This window comes from Mustela nivalis, assembly GCF_964662115.1.
Source record: "Mustela nivalis genome assembly, chromosome: 17".
Taxonomy (NCBI): domain Eukaryota; kingdom Metazoa; phylum Chordata; class Mammalia; order Carnivora; family Mustelidae; genus Mustela; species Mustela nivalis.
Window position 1 is genome coordinate 56,884,223 of NC_139036.1, and position 12,140 is coordinate 56,896,362.

Genomic DNA, 12,140 nt, shown 5'->3' on the forward strand with positions numbered 1-12,140 from the left:
AGAGCTCCCCAAACCCGACATCCCACCCGAGCCCCTAGAGTGAGCCAGGGTGGCACCTGGGAGAATTGGGAGATGGGGGACCACCATGGAGAGCACAGCCGGACCCTCCCCGGGGGAAGCTGTGACTCCCCTTGTTCCTCTGGGTTAGGTTGAGCAGGGGAGACGGCTGCCCCCAGTGGGCTGACCTAGGCTGTAGGGGGTGTGGAACTCTCTCTAAGCTGGTTAATCATTGCTGGGCCCCAGCCATATCCTGGTCACCAGTCCCTGGAGCGGGAACTCATGGCCAAAGCTGCTGGGGGCAGGCCCTGGGGGGAGGGGATGCCCGGTCTCAGGTGCCACCTTGTGGTAACTGATGGGTCTTTTGCGGCTCAGGTGATGGGGGCAGGGGGAGGCTGTAGCAAGCAGCGTGGCCCTTGCCAGGGTAAGGTGTGTCTCCTCCCTCCCCGCACCCCCGCACCTGCCTAGCTGGAAAAGCTCCCCCTGATTGGAGCTAGCCCCAATGGTGTCACATCACCACGAGCCACATGCCCCTCAGGCCGGGGCCCCTGCTGCCTCCACCCCCCCTACCCCAGGCCCCATCTTGGGGGACAGTGAGCCTGTCTGTGTCGCTGAAGTATTTATATTCTTGCCACACGGGCCCAGAGGTCCTGGCCCTTGAGCATTGAGCAGGAGTGGGTGGTATCCTGCGTTCTGGAGCTTTCCTGAGCCCGCTGCCTGTAGCTATGGTGCCCCAGGGGTGGAGTTCATGGGGCTGCATCGGGAGACGAACGCTGTGGTACAGATCCACTTCCTACCTGGCCAGGTGAGGGGACCTCCACGCCGCGTACCTCACGCATCACTTGGTAGGGGTGTACAGAGGCATTTGGTGGCCCTGGGTTTGGGTCTGCTGGGAGGGCTGGGAACCGCTCCCCTGCATGGACCACCCAAAGAGCTGCCGGGGGTCTTTTGGTTCTGGGCTCTCTGAATCAACCCGCGCGGGATGGGCGAGAGGCCGCGGGGAATGCCGGCCCCTCCATAGCGAATGAGACGGTTCCCGCCATCCCCTCCTTAGTGCCAGCTGGTCACCCTGCTGGATGACAACAGTCTGCACCTGTGGAGCCTGAAGGTCAAAGGCGGCGTGTCAGAGCTGCAGGAAGATGGGAGTTTCACGCTGCGTGGTCCCCCGGGGTAAGGACTCGGTGCCCGACCCCTCCCTTGCAGCCTGACCTGCCCGCCCAGCTCCAGGGTGGGATCACCCCTTGAAGGTCCTGTGGCGCCCTAGGTGGGCCCCCCAGTGGTTTGAGCCGATGCAGCCCCTCCTGCTGGTGTTCTGTTGGCACGGGTGGGGCTGCGGCCTGGCTCCCTCCTTCCCCACGCAGTGTCTACACAGGAGGCTCTGGAAGGGGCGTTCTGCCTCCCAGCCCAAGCCCAGGTCCTCCACCATCTATCTTCTTGGGAGGAAGTCATCAGTATATTTATCCTGGCCCCCGACAACCATTAAAGGACCCCATTAAAGGACCTCACAGGCCTGCTTTCCCTAGGCATGGCCTGTGCTGGGGCCTCCCCTGCCAGGGTAGCAGCCGGCTCACCGGCGGCCGTTCCGTCCCCAGGGCTGCCCCCAGTGCCACGCAGATCACCGTGGTCCTGCCGCACTCCTCCCGCGAGCTCCTCTATCTGGGCACGGAGAGCGGGAACGTGTTCGTGGTGCAGCTGCCGGCCTTCCGCACGCTGGAGGACCGGACCATTAGCTCGGACGCCGTGCTCCAGCGGTGAGTCTCCGACGCCTGCCACGGGGAAGCCACCCGCTCCGGCTGGCCAGGGCCTTCTTTCTTCTGTGCCAGTAATGTCTCAGGGGCCTCTAATTTCTCTCCTGGGAAGCCTATAGGGATGGAGGAGAGACTCTCAGCTCCCCACCTGGCCCCTGAATGGAGACTCTGACTCCATCGTGTGTCAGCGTCACAGCGCTTTCCAAAGGTCTGGGGGATAATTTGTCATTTCATTTAGAGGTGAAGGAAATGAGGCTCCTCGTGGTTGTTGCACGTCTGTTGTTCTTCGCGCTGCTGCTGTGAATTTCAAAACCCCGGGGGCTCCTCACCAGGGCAGATGGGGCCCAAACCTCACTGTGTCAGGAGAGGCATCTTCTGGGGAGGCGTAGGCTTTGGAGTCTGTGGCTTTCATTTGCCTGCAGGCCCCGTGGCCTAATCCTGGACAGCCACGACCCTGTAGGCTTCTTCAGGTGATCCCAGAGGCTTTGTCCCGTGATGATGATGTCTGCCACAGAGAGGGTGTCAGAGCAGGTGTGGGTGTGAAGAGCGGGGGCTGGGGCCCAAAGGAGGAAGAGATGAAGGTTAGCCACGGTGGAATGTTCTGCAGTTTCACGGGATGGAGAGGAGGCCAGGGTTCTCCGAGGGGAAGCTGCTTCAGGTTTGAGCCGGTGGGACCCCGTTCCTTCCAGTGCAGGCTTTAGGCTTCCAACTTGCTCCAAAGGGCCCTTTGTCCAGGCTGGGGTGGGAGGCTTCCTGCTTGGGGCTGGGTCTCTCCAAGCACACACCTGTGTGTTTCCACCCAGCAGGGTAGAGTCAAGCCAACCAGGTGGTCAGAGCAGAGCTGTCTGCAGGTCAGGGGGCATGGCGGCTTCTCAGCCTGGCCACCTATTCTGTGGGCAGGCCTGCGGGAGGCATTGCTCCTCAGGTGGCCGTGCCCGCACCCACCTCACTCTGCTGGTAGAAGTCTGACTGGGGGCGTCCCCCAGTCTGAGTGCCCTGGGAACCCCCTGCTGCCAGTCTGAATCCTCATTCTAAATGAAAAGAGGTTTGGCTTGGTTGGGCTCCTAGAAACGCCCTGGGGGTCCAGGCTGTTTGCCTTGCCTTCTCTGGTCTGGTCTGAGGTGTTGGCTCTGGGTCCAGTGCCTGCCACCTCGTGTCCTCTGTTGGCTGCAGCATCTCCAGACTTCACATCAGCATTCCAGGCCCAGAGAAGGAGGAGGGGTTCAAAGCTCAAGGCCAGTCCCACTCACGTAGAGTTTTGTTTAGTGGGTTTTAAAAACTTTTCTTATGAAACACCACCTCTACGCAGAAATGCACTAGGCTTTGCGGCCCGCTCCCTGGAGCCCCTCCCTCCCTGGAGGTCCCTGCCTTCTCCTTCCTTGTAGCCCCTCCCCACGGGTTTGCATCCTTAAGTTTCTGTCCTCACTGCCCTGTCCTGTGCTCGGCTCCCCGCTCAGCAGTGTGGCCTCTCGACCCTGCTGCACTGCCACATCCACGCGGTGTGCATCTGTGCCCCGAGGCCGGTCCCGCCCGCTGGCGGCAGCAGCATCATGGCCTCACCACGCTTCCGTCCACCAGGTTGCCCGAAGAGGCCCGCCAGCGGCGGGTGTTTGAGATGGTGGAAGCTCTGCAGGAGCACCCCCGCAACCCCGATCAGGTCCTCATCAGCTACAGCCGTGGCCTCATTGTCATCTGGGACCTGCGGGCCAGCCGCGTGCTCTGCCATTTCCTCAGCAGCCAGGTGGGCCATGCGGGGCAGGGGGTGGGGGGCAGGGGCTGTGCCGCCCTCCCAGACAGCCCTATGCTAAGGCCTGGGGGTGCCGGTGTCGGCAGCAGCAGCACCCTGATCCCGGCCTGCGCCCTCTCCCTCTCCTCCCCTGCAGCAACTGGAGAGCGTCTGCTGGCAGCGGGACGGCCACGTGATTGTCAGCTGCCACTCCGATGGCAGCTACTGCCAGTGGCCCGTTTCCGGGGACACCCCACAGCCAGAGCCTCTGCGCAGCTGCATGCCTTATGGTCAGTGCTCCGCCCGCCCCATGGGGCAAGCCCTGACCTGTCAACGGGACCCCCATCCGCTGGCAAAGCCGTGTCCTGTGCTCCCAGTCTGTCCTTCCAAGTTTGGCGTGCAGGCGCGCACCTCCTAGCGGCAAAGCTGGGGCCCCAAGAAGTGAAGGCTTTGTCCAGAGCCATGCAGTGGGTTCTCCGCTGCTGTTCGTGGCTCTGTCGGGGGACGGCTCAGGGAGGGACTTCTGAGCACAGGGCTGCTGTGCGTGTGTGGGCATGAAGTGTTTGTGCCCTACGGACCCTGGAGCGGACGGCCGAGTTCAGGCTGGTTCCTTTATTGGGGCGCCTGGGGGACTCCGTCAGTTTAAGCACCAGCTCTTGATCTCAGCCCAGGTCTTGGTCTCAGGGTCGTAAGTTCAGGCCCCATGTTAGGCTTCAGTGTGGGACCTACTTTAAAAAAAAAAAAAAAAAAAGATCAGTGTGAGACTCTGTAAAGAGTTTCTGCAAGCTGGTTCCTTTCTTGTAGGTCCTTTTCCTTGCAAAGCCATTACCAAAATCTTCTGGCTGACCACCAAGCAGGGGTAGGTATCCGTGCTCTGTCCTTGTCCCAGTCTGCAGGCTTCCTGGGCGGCTGCTCTGGCCTCTGCTTGCGGCAGGCAGCATCTAGGGACGGCCTCAGGGTCCCGCACGGCAGCAAAGGGAGAGCCGGCCACTCCGGACTTCTCATGGCTGATTCCTGAGCAAGCATTCTTGACCTTTCCCTCCGCCCTCCCAGAGAGATGATCCGGATCAGCAGGGTTCAGACTCTGTTGTAGCAGGAGACCTGTTTCTTCAGGCAGAGACATACAGGGAGATCCCACATACGAGCAGCCGCGGGAGCGGGTGGGGGCCGCTGCCTGAAGCAGAGGCTCGGGAGCCACACTTCACGCCCACGTTCTCCTGGGTTGTTGTGATCAGGAAGTGATGAGGGTCCACCCCACCCCTCACGGGGACCTTGAGTGAGTGCTGACCTCGAGACTGGCCTCCCTCCTGGTCCTGCCCCTTCGGTCCCAGGACAGCCCAAGCTGCTAGCTCAGCCGGGGGCTCTCTGAGCTCGTGTTGGGATCCCCAGCCAGCCCACGGTTCTTCTGTGCCGGCCAGGTTGCCCTTCACCATCTTCCAGGGCGGCATGCCTCGGGCCAGCTACGGGGACCGCCACTGCATCTCGGTGATCCACGATGGCCAGCAGACTGCCTTCGACTTCACCTCCCGCGTCATCGACTTCACTGTCCTCACTGAGGCGGACCCTGCGGCGGGTAGGCGGGCGTCGGGGACGGGTGTGGAGGGCTGGCCTCCGGGAGGTGCAGGGATGTGGCCCGCCTGTTCTCAAGCCCGCCGCTGCCCGAGTCCCTCACCCCTACTGCACCCCTCTTGGGGCCTTTACCACACACACGCACACACACACCCACACACCCACACACACACACCGCCAGTCTGTGGCTTCATCCTTGCCGGCCACACCTCACACCCACCCTGAGCTCTCTCTGGCCTCACCTGCCTCTGACGGGACTTAGCCAGAAGAGGGCAGATCTGGCCTGTTGGGTTGAATAGCACCCAGCTGAGAGGCCAGGAGGTCCTGGCTTGGACTCATGAAGTCCTCCCTTTCGTGGGGTGGGGCAGAAGCCAAGACAGCAGAGCCCTGTGTCAGTCTCATGAACTGGTGACAGGCAAGACTGGAAAGGGCTGGTGTGGAAATCTGGAGAGGAGGCCGGTCAGGAGATTGCCACGAGGGTGTGCCTCCCCTCCACATGAGTCTGGCCTGATGATGCCAAGGCCTCCCGGTAAGGGGTCGGGCCTGCTCAGGACACATGGGCCCATTTGGAGGGAGACTCGAACCTGCTTTTCCTCCTTCCCAGCCCCTTCCCTCCATGCACCTGATGGGGGATGCTAGTTGTAGGGTCCATTCTTTCGGGTTTTCTACAGAGTCATATGTGAATAAAGACAACGTTATTTTTTCCTTTCTGAGCTGTATACCTTTTATTTCCTTATCATGCCTTATTGCATGGGCTAGGGCTTGTGGAGCAGCGGAGAGAGGGGCCCTCGGCCTTATTCTTGATCTTAGCGGGAAAGTTTCCCATTTCTACCATCAAGCTACGCAAGCTGTAGCGTCGTTGTAGGTGATCTCCACCATGGTGACAAGTTCTCCTCCTAGTTTACTGAGAGCTTATCATAACCCGGTGTTAGGGTCTGTCGGATGCTTTCCCTGCATATACCAATATGATCCTGTGTTTTCCTTTAGCCTGTGCGTGATGGCTTCCGTTCATTGACGTTCCCACATTGAGGTAGCCTCGTGCACCTGCGATGAGTCCCGCTTGGTCGGTCATGGGGGGTCCTTCTCTCTGTACTCTGCCGGATCTGGAGCTTGTTTTTAAAATGCACGTTCTCTGAGTATAACCCTGGAGCTTCAGATTCTGCGGGGCTGGGCGGGGGAAACTGCTTCCCGCTGCTCCCACAGCTCCTAACACTCCCACCTCCGTCCCCACCTGTCCCCTAGCCTTTGACGACCCCTGTGCCCTGGTGGTTCTGGCCGAGGAGGAGCTGGTGGTGATTGACCTGCAGACGGCTGGTTGGCCCCCGGTGCAGCCTCCCTACCTGGCCTCCCTGCACTGCTCTGCCATCACCTGCTCCCACCATGTCTCCAACATCCCCCTGAAGCTCTGGGAGCGCATCGTTGCCGCGGGCAGCCAGCAGCACACGCACTTCTCCACCATGGTAGGTCCGACACGAGCCCCGGCCCTGCCTGGGGTCAAGTTCGCCCACGGACTTCTGGTCTCCTTCTTCAGGAGTGGCCCATTGATGGTGGCACCAGTCTGGCCCCAGCCCCTCCCCAGAGGGACCTGCTGCTCACAGGGTAGGCAACGTCATGACATCTTCCTGCCAAGTAGACTGCGCGGGGTGGGAGCAGAGCAGGGTGCGGGCCAGTCCTAGCATCGCCCCCCCCCGCCCCACCTCCCCGTGACTGGCAGGTGGACTCCGCCCACAGGCATGAGGACGGCACCGTGCGGTTCTGGGACGCCTCCGGTGTGTGCTTACGACTGCTCTACAAGCTGAGCACAGTCCGGGTGTTCCTCACCGACACAGACCCCAGCGACAGCCTCAATGTCCAGGGCGAGGATGAGTGGCCCCCACTCCGCAAGGTGAGGCCAGGAGCCTGGAAACAAGGGAGGGCAAGGACGGACTGGGTCTGGCACCTTCAGTCACCTGCGGCCCTCCCCTCCATCGTCAGGTGGGCTCCTTCGACCCCTACAGTGATGATCCCAGGCTGGGCATCCAGAAGATCTTCCTCTGCAAATACAGCGGCTACCTGGCTGTGGCAGGCACGGCGGGGCAGGTAAGAAGGCTGGGGTGAGGGGCAGGGCAGCTAGGAGGAGTGGTCAGGTGACTTTGGGCAGTGTCCAGGGGTTAGAGGGCAGCAAGGACAGGAGTCAGTCTCCTGAGTGCCCATGGATGGTTGTCACCGAGATTGTCACCTGTCCCTGTGGCTTGGGGCGTCTCCCAGTGGGGAGGGATTGCCTGGTCCCCATAGAGAGAGGCCTGTGGGATGACCGATTCTCCTCCAGAAGCCAGGATTCAGGACCAAGGGTTGGACAGAGGCCTTCTGGCTGTCCTTGGGCCCTGGGACTGGCCATGGGTCCCAGGTCCTTCACTCTCCACCTTCAGGGTCCCTGCGGTCCCAGGGTTCCTTGGCGCCAGAAGTGGCTCAGCCTGCCCTCCCCCCCAGGTGCTGGTGCTGGAGCTGAACGACGAGGAGGCGGAGCACAGCGTGGCGCAGGTGGAGGCGGACCTGCTGCAGGACCAGGAGGGCTACCGCTGGAAGGGCCACGAGCGCCTGTGCGCCCGCCCGGGGCCCGTGCGTTTCGAGCCCGGCTTCCAGCCCTTTGTGCTGGTGCAGTGCCAGCCCCCGGCTGTGGTCACCTCCTTGGCCTTGCACTCCGAGTGGCGGCTTGTGGCCTTCGGCACGAGCCATGGTTTTGGCCTCTTTGACCACCAGCAGCGGCGGCAGGTCTTTGTCAAGTGAGCAGCCTCCCCGGGGCGTCTGGGGCCTGGAGCTAGGGTTGTCGCTGGGCTCTTACCCCTGGGCCCTGGCAGCGCAGATGACCGGATGTGTCGTCCTCCCCCCCCACCGCCCCCAGATGCACGCTGCACCCCAGTGACCAGCTAGCTTTGGAGGGCCCACTGTCCCGTGTGAAGTCCCTGAAGAAGTCCCTGCGCCAGTCCTTCCGCCGGATACGTCGGAGCCGGGTGTCCAGCCGGAAGCGGCGGCCAGCTGGTCCCTCTGGAGAGGTAAGGCTGTGACCAGCCATAAGCCTGGGAGAGCTCTGAGCAGCCCGCAGCGGGTCCACACTAGCCCCGTCTCCCCCACTCTGTGGCCACGCTGAGTAGGTTCCCGCCATGCCACCCTGCCCGCCAGCCCTGTGGCCTTGGCTACATCACACCGCATGTCTGTGCCTCACCTTCCCCAAGCGTAAAGGGCCAGGCCCTCAGGAAATACAACGGTGGTGGTGTGATGGGTTGGTGGTGAGCGATCCCATGTCCCCAGAAGGGGGAGGCCAGAGCCCCCACTCAGGCCCGGCCCCGCCCACTGCAGGGACAGGAGGGGGCGGCCAGGCCCGAGCGCGCAGGGGTGCAGAGCATGGAGCTGGCTCCGGTGCAGCGCAGGATCGAGGCCCGCTCGGCGGAGGATTCCTTCACGGGATTCGTCCGGACCCTCTACTTCGCTGACACCTACCTGAGGGACAGTGAGTGGCCAGCCTGAGGCGGGGGGCCCAGGAGAGCACGGCCTTGGCCCAAGGGCATGTTGGAGGCTGCTGCCTGCCCTGGCTGGGAGGACCCTTCCACTTGGGAGCATTTGGGAGCACAGGAGCCAGGACCCCCTGCCTGCGTCTCCAAGGCAGATTGCGCTGGCTTCGTACTCAGGCTCCGCCACGTTCTCGGAGTGTGACCTGGGACATGTCACTTTTCCCCCTGTCACATGCCTGCTGGTGTCCAGTGGGCTCTGCAGAAGCCCCCCTGTGGCCTCCTACCAGGGCAGGGATGGTGAGGCAGGGACGAGGGTCTTGAGGGTCAAGCTATCCTGGATTCAAGATGATCTGTGCACGGGGCCCCTGGTTGTCAGCCTTCCCAGCTTTGCCTTTCTACACCCCAGGGGGTAGGCAGGACCCACAGCCATTCCATTTTACAGGGGAGGAAACTGAGGCTTCCAGAGTTTGCCAACTTGGCCTTGGAGTCACACAGGTAGTGAGAGGCATGGCCAGGACCTAAGCCCAGGTCACCGGGCTCCACCAGACCCGCAGAACCGTGGGTTAGGTACAAACCTTTGCCTCTTGGCAGGCTCCCGCCACTGCCCCTCGCTGTGGGCCGGCACCAATGGGGGTACCGTCTACGCCTTCGCCCTGCGCGTGCCCCCCGCCGAGCGGAGAATGGACGAGCCTGTGCGGGCAGAGCAGGGTGAGTGCTGGGCAGAGGGAGAACAGAGGGTGCTCCTCTGCCTAGGTTTGGGGGGGTTGGCACCTCTAGCCTTGCCCTCACCCCACCACTTGCCTCTTGCCCTGTAGCCAAGGAGATCCAGCTGATGCACCGAGCGCCCGTGGTGGGCATCCTCGTGCTGGACGGACACAACGTGCCCCTTCCCGAGCCCCTGGAGGTGGCACATGACTTATCGAAGAGCCCGGACATGCAGGGAGGCCACCAGCTGCTCGTGGTTTCAGAGGAGCAGTTCAAGGTGCTGCTCGGGTACAGGCAGGCCCCCTGGGAATCCCGGGGGTGTCTGGGGAGCTCAGAGGACAGGCTGCTTGTGGTTTCTGCAGTGGATGTGTGCAAGGCCACTGAGGCACAGAAGAAGAGGGCTCCAGGGTCAGCGTAGGGGGGCACTGAAGCCGGACCTGTGTCTGTGGGAGGGACAGTGAGCGCAGACATGGAAATAAGAAGGCCCGGCCTCCTTGCGGTCCGAGTCCAGGGGCTGCAGGGCTGAGCGCCAGGGGGCGCCCAGAGAGGGGTCAACTTCGCTGGGAAGGGTGGGGGGCTATCTGCCGGGGAGCCAGGCCGTGTAGCCACACCGGGCAGGGAAGCCAGAAACCCTCGCTTGGCTGGACGGCTCACGGGGGGCTGTGGTCAGGCCGGGCTGCGAGCTGTGCCCTTGCCCCCAGGTGTTCACGCTGCCCAAGGTGAGTGCCAAGCTGAAGCTGAAGCTGACCGCCCTGGAGGGCTCGCGGGTGCGGCGGGTCAGCGTGGCCCACTTCGGCAGCTGTCGAGCCGAGGACTACGGGGAGCACCACCTGGCCGTGCTCACCAACCTGGGCGACGTGCAGGTGGTCTCGCTACCCCTGCTCAAGCCGCAGGTGCGGTACAGCTGCATCCGGCGCGAGGACGTCAGCGGCATCGCCTCTTGTGTCTTCACCAAATACGGCCAAGGTGGGTCCAGGGCAGGCGCGGGGGGGTCCTCTGCTGGGGGGTGTATGCGGTGTGGGGGTCCCACCGGGCAGCCAGGCCGGAGGTACCTCAGCCGAGGACTTCGAGGGAGGCTCCAGCCCCTCATACCTCCTGTGGGGGTGGGGGGGTGGGGGTGTCCCCTCGGCAGCTGCCAGGCCCAGGAACCGGGGGCCGGCCTTACCTGCCCGGCCTCTCCTTCCCCCGCCCGCAGGCTTCTACCTGATCTCACCCTCAGAGTTCGAGCGCTTCTCTCTCTCCACCAAGTGGCTGGTTGAGCCCCGGTGTCTGGTGGATTCAGCAGAGACCAAGAGCCACAGCCGCCCCCGCAATGGATCAGGCCCAGAGAAGGCCTTGGACCGAACCAGGTCAGCGGGACAGGTGGCCTGCGGCTGGCCAGAGATTCCCCTCCCTGGTGAGCTAAGCGCACCCCCCCCTCCTAGCTCTGGCTCCCCAGCAGCCCCACACCCCGTCGTAGGGCCTCCCTCCCGCGCAGTTTGCCATCCCCGGCAAGGCTCGGTTTACTGCCCAGGCTCAGGGTGGGCTTGGTCAGCTGACCTCATTCTTCATGGGATCGGGGCTTCCTGAGCCGGAATGAGGAGCCTCATCTCCCCCCAACCCGCCTCCATCCTCACCATCTCTCTCCCCACAGGAACTCAGGGAGCCAGAGTGACGGAGAGGGTAAGACGGGCTTCCCTGTGTGCACGGGTGTGGGGGGCAGAGGCCCGGTAATACTCGGGCCCAGACCCAGACCGAGCAGGATGGAGGGGAGCCCCAGGCCTGCAGGGGGTGTGCCGGCTGGGTGGAAACAGCATCCCTTCCAGGCCTGAGCTCTGGGCTCTGGCACTCCTGCTCCAAGGGAGCTGGGGCAGAGAGGCCCCAGGGCTCGCCTGACTTGGCCTCTGCCTTTCAGAGAGAAGGCCCGGCCGAGTGATGGAACATGCTCTGCTCAATGATGAGAGTGAGTTGGGGCAGGAGCTGGCGGGCTGCTGTGAGGAATGTCCCAAGGGAAACATGGAAGACCAGGATAGAAGGGAGGGCCATTACCGTGAGGGGGCAGACCCGTCCAACACCCCGCCAGTAGAAGGGGGCAGAAACATTTGTGTGTGGCCTGGTCTCTGCTGGCGTCACCACGCCTCTGTCCCCCCCAATCCTGCAGGGGTCCTGAAGGAGATCCAGAGCACCCTGGAGGGAGACCGAGGGTGAGTTGCTGCTCGGGCCTGTGAGATGGGCCCTGCGGTGCCAGGAGATCTCTGGGAATGAGGGTCCTTGTCTGCCCTCCCCAAGGTTCCCATGGATGGTGACTATCCTGTCTCTGCCCATGCAGGAGCTATGGCGATTGGCGTTCTCAGCGAGTGGCCGTGGGGTACAGTCTCAGCAATGGAGGAGGTAGGCAGGGGCTCTGGACACTGCTGCAGGGCTGGCGGGCAGCTGGGAAGGCACGCCTCCTCACACGGAGGGAGAGGAGAAGGTGCCCACACGGGTCCCCAGGGGTCCTGAAAACCTCTACCTCTGGGCTCCAGGGCGGGGACGGAGGCCGCTGGCCTGCCCAGGAGACTCTGAGCCGTTGCTCTGTCTCTTTCCACAGCAGAATGAGCAGGTCGTGGGTCGAGGCCGCACCACGAACACACACTACTGAGGGCTCTCCCCGGGGCCCGGCCCTGCCTGCGAGGACCGTGCCCTGGGCTGCGCCAGGGGCTGGAGCTGACCCCAGTGTCCGGCCCGCTGCTGCTCTTGGCCTTGGGAGAGGTGGGACCCCGGGGCTGAGGGGCTGCCCCTCCTGGGCCTTGTCTGTCTTGGTTCTTTTGTCAATGTTGCACAGTTTTTACTTCCTCCCCTTTTTATAGTGGGCTGGGTTTTAAATTATAAATTTTAATTGCCTCTAGGTGAAAAAGAGTTTTTAATAAACACCTTATTACCTCTTCA

General features: G+C 62.9%; 1 protein-coding gene across 17 annotated transcripts in view; it reads left to right on the forward strand.

The window, feature by feature from the left end:
- Nucleotides 1-12,140, forward strand: part of LLGL2 (LLGL scribble cell polarity complex component 2) — a 34,297-nt gene extending 22,157 nt beyond the window's left edge. For 3 of the 17 annotated variants that reach the window (XM_082705189.1, XM_082705188.1, XM_082705190.1), the window contains 24 exons: nt 721-802; nt 1,052-1,167; nt 1,590-1,748; nt 2,552-2,596; nt 3,324-3,486; nt 3,629-3,761; nt 4,276-4,330; nt 4,890-5,044; nt 6,283-6,500; nt 6,572-6,639; nt 6,772-6,925; nt 7,015-7,119; nt 7,510-7,802; nt 7,922-8,072; nt 8,329-8,527; nt 9,120-9,236; nt 9,344-9,510; nt 9,935-10,199; nt 10,429-10,582; nt 10,867-10,895; nt 11,128-11,175; nt 11,374-11,416; nt 11,542-11,603; nt 11,803-12,140. In XM_082705189.1, the coding sequence (XP_082561315.1) occupies nt 721-802; nt 1,052-1,167; nt 1,590-1,748; nt 2,552-2,596; nt 3,324-3,486; nt 3,629-3,761; nt 4,276-4,330; nt 4,890-5,044; nt 6,283-6,500; nt 6,572-6,639; nt 6,772-6,925; nt 7,015-7,119; nt 7,510-7,802; nt 7,922-8,072; nt 8,329-8,527; nt 9,120-9,236; nt 9,344-9,510; nt 9,935-10,199; nt 10,429-10,582; nt 10,867-10,895; nt 11,128-11,175; nt 11,374-11,416; nt 11,542-11,603; nt 11,803-11,810 (2,989 nt within the window). In that variant the 3' untranslated portion in view covers nt 11,811-12,140. Of the gene's footprint in view, nt 1-720; nt 803-1,051; nt 1,168-1,589; nt 1,749-2,551; nt 2,597-3,323; nt 3,487-3,628; nt 3,762-4,275; nt 4,331-4,889; nt 5,045-6,282; nt 6,501-6,571; nt 6,640-6,771; nt 6,926-7,014; nt 7,120-7,509; nt 7,803-7,921; nt 8,073-8,328; nt 8,528-8,970; nt 9,024-9,119; nt 9,237-9,343; nt 9,511-9,934; nt 10,200-10,428; nt 10,583-10,866; nt 10,896-11,127; nt 11,176-11,373; nt 11,417-11,541; nt 11,604-11,802 lie in introns of all 17 variants that reach the window. The other 14 variants (XR_014304442.1, XR_014304444.1, XM_082705195.1 and 11 more) reach the window with 11 other exon arrangements.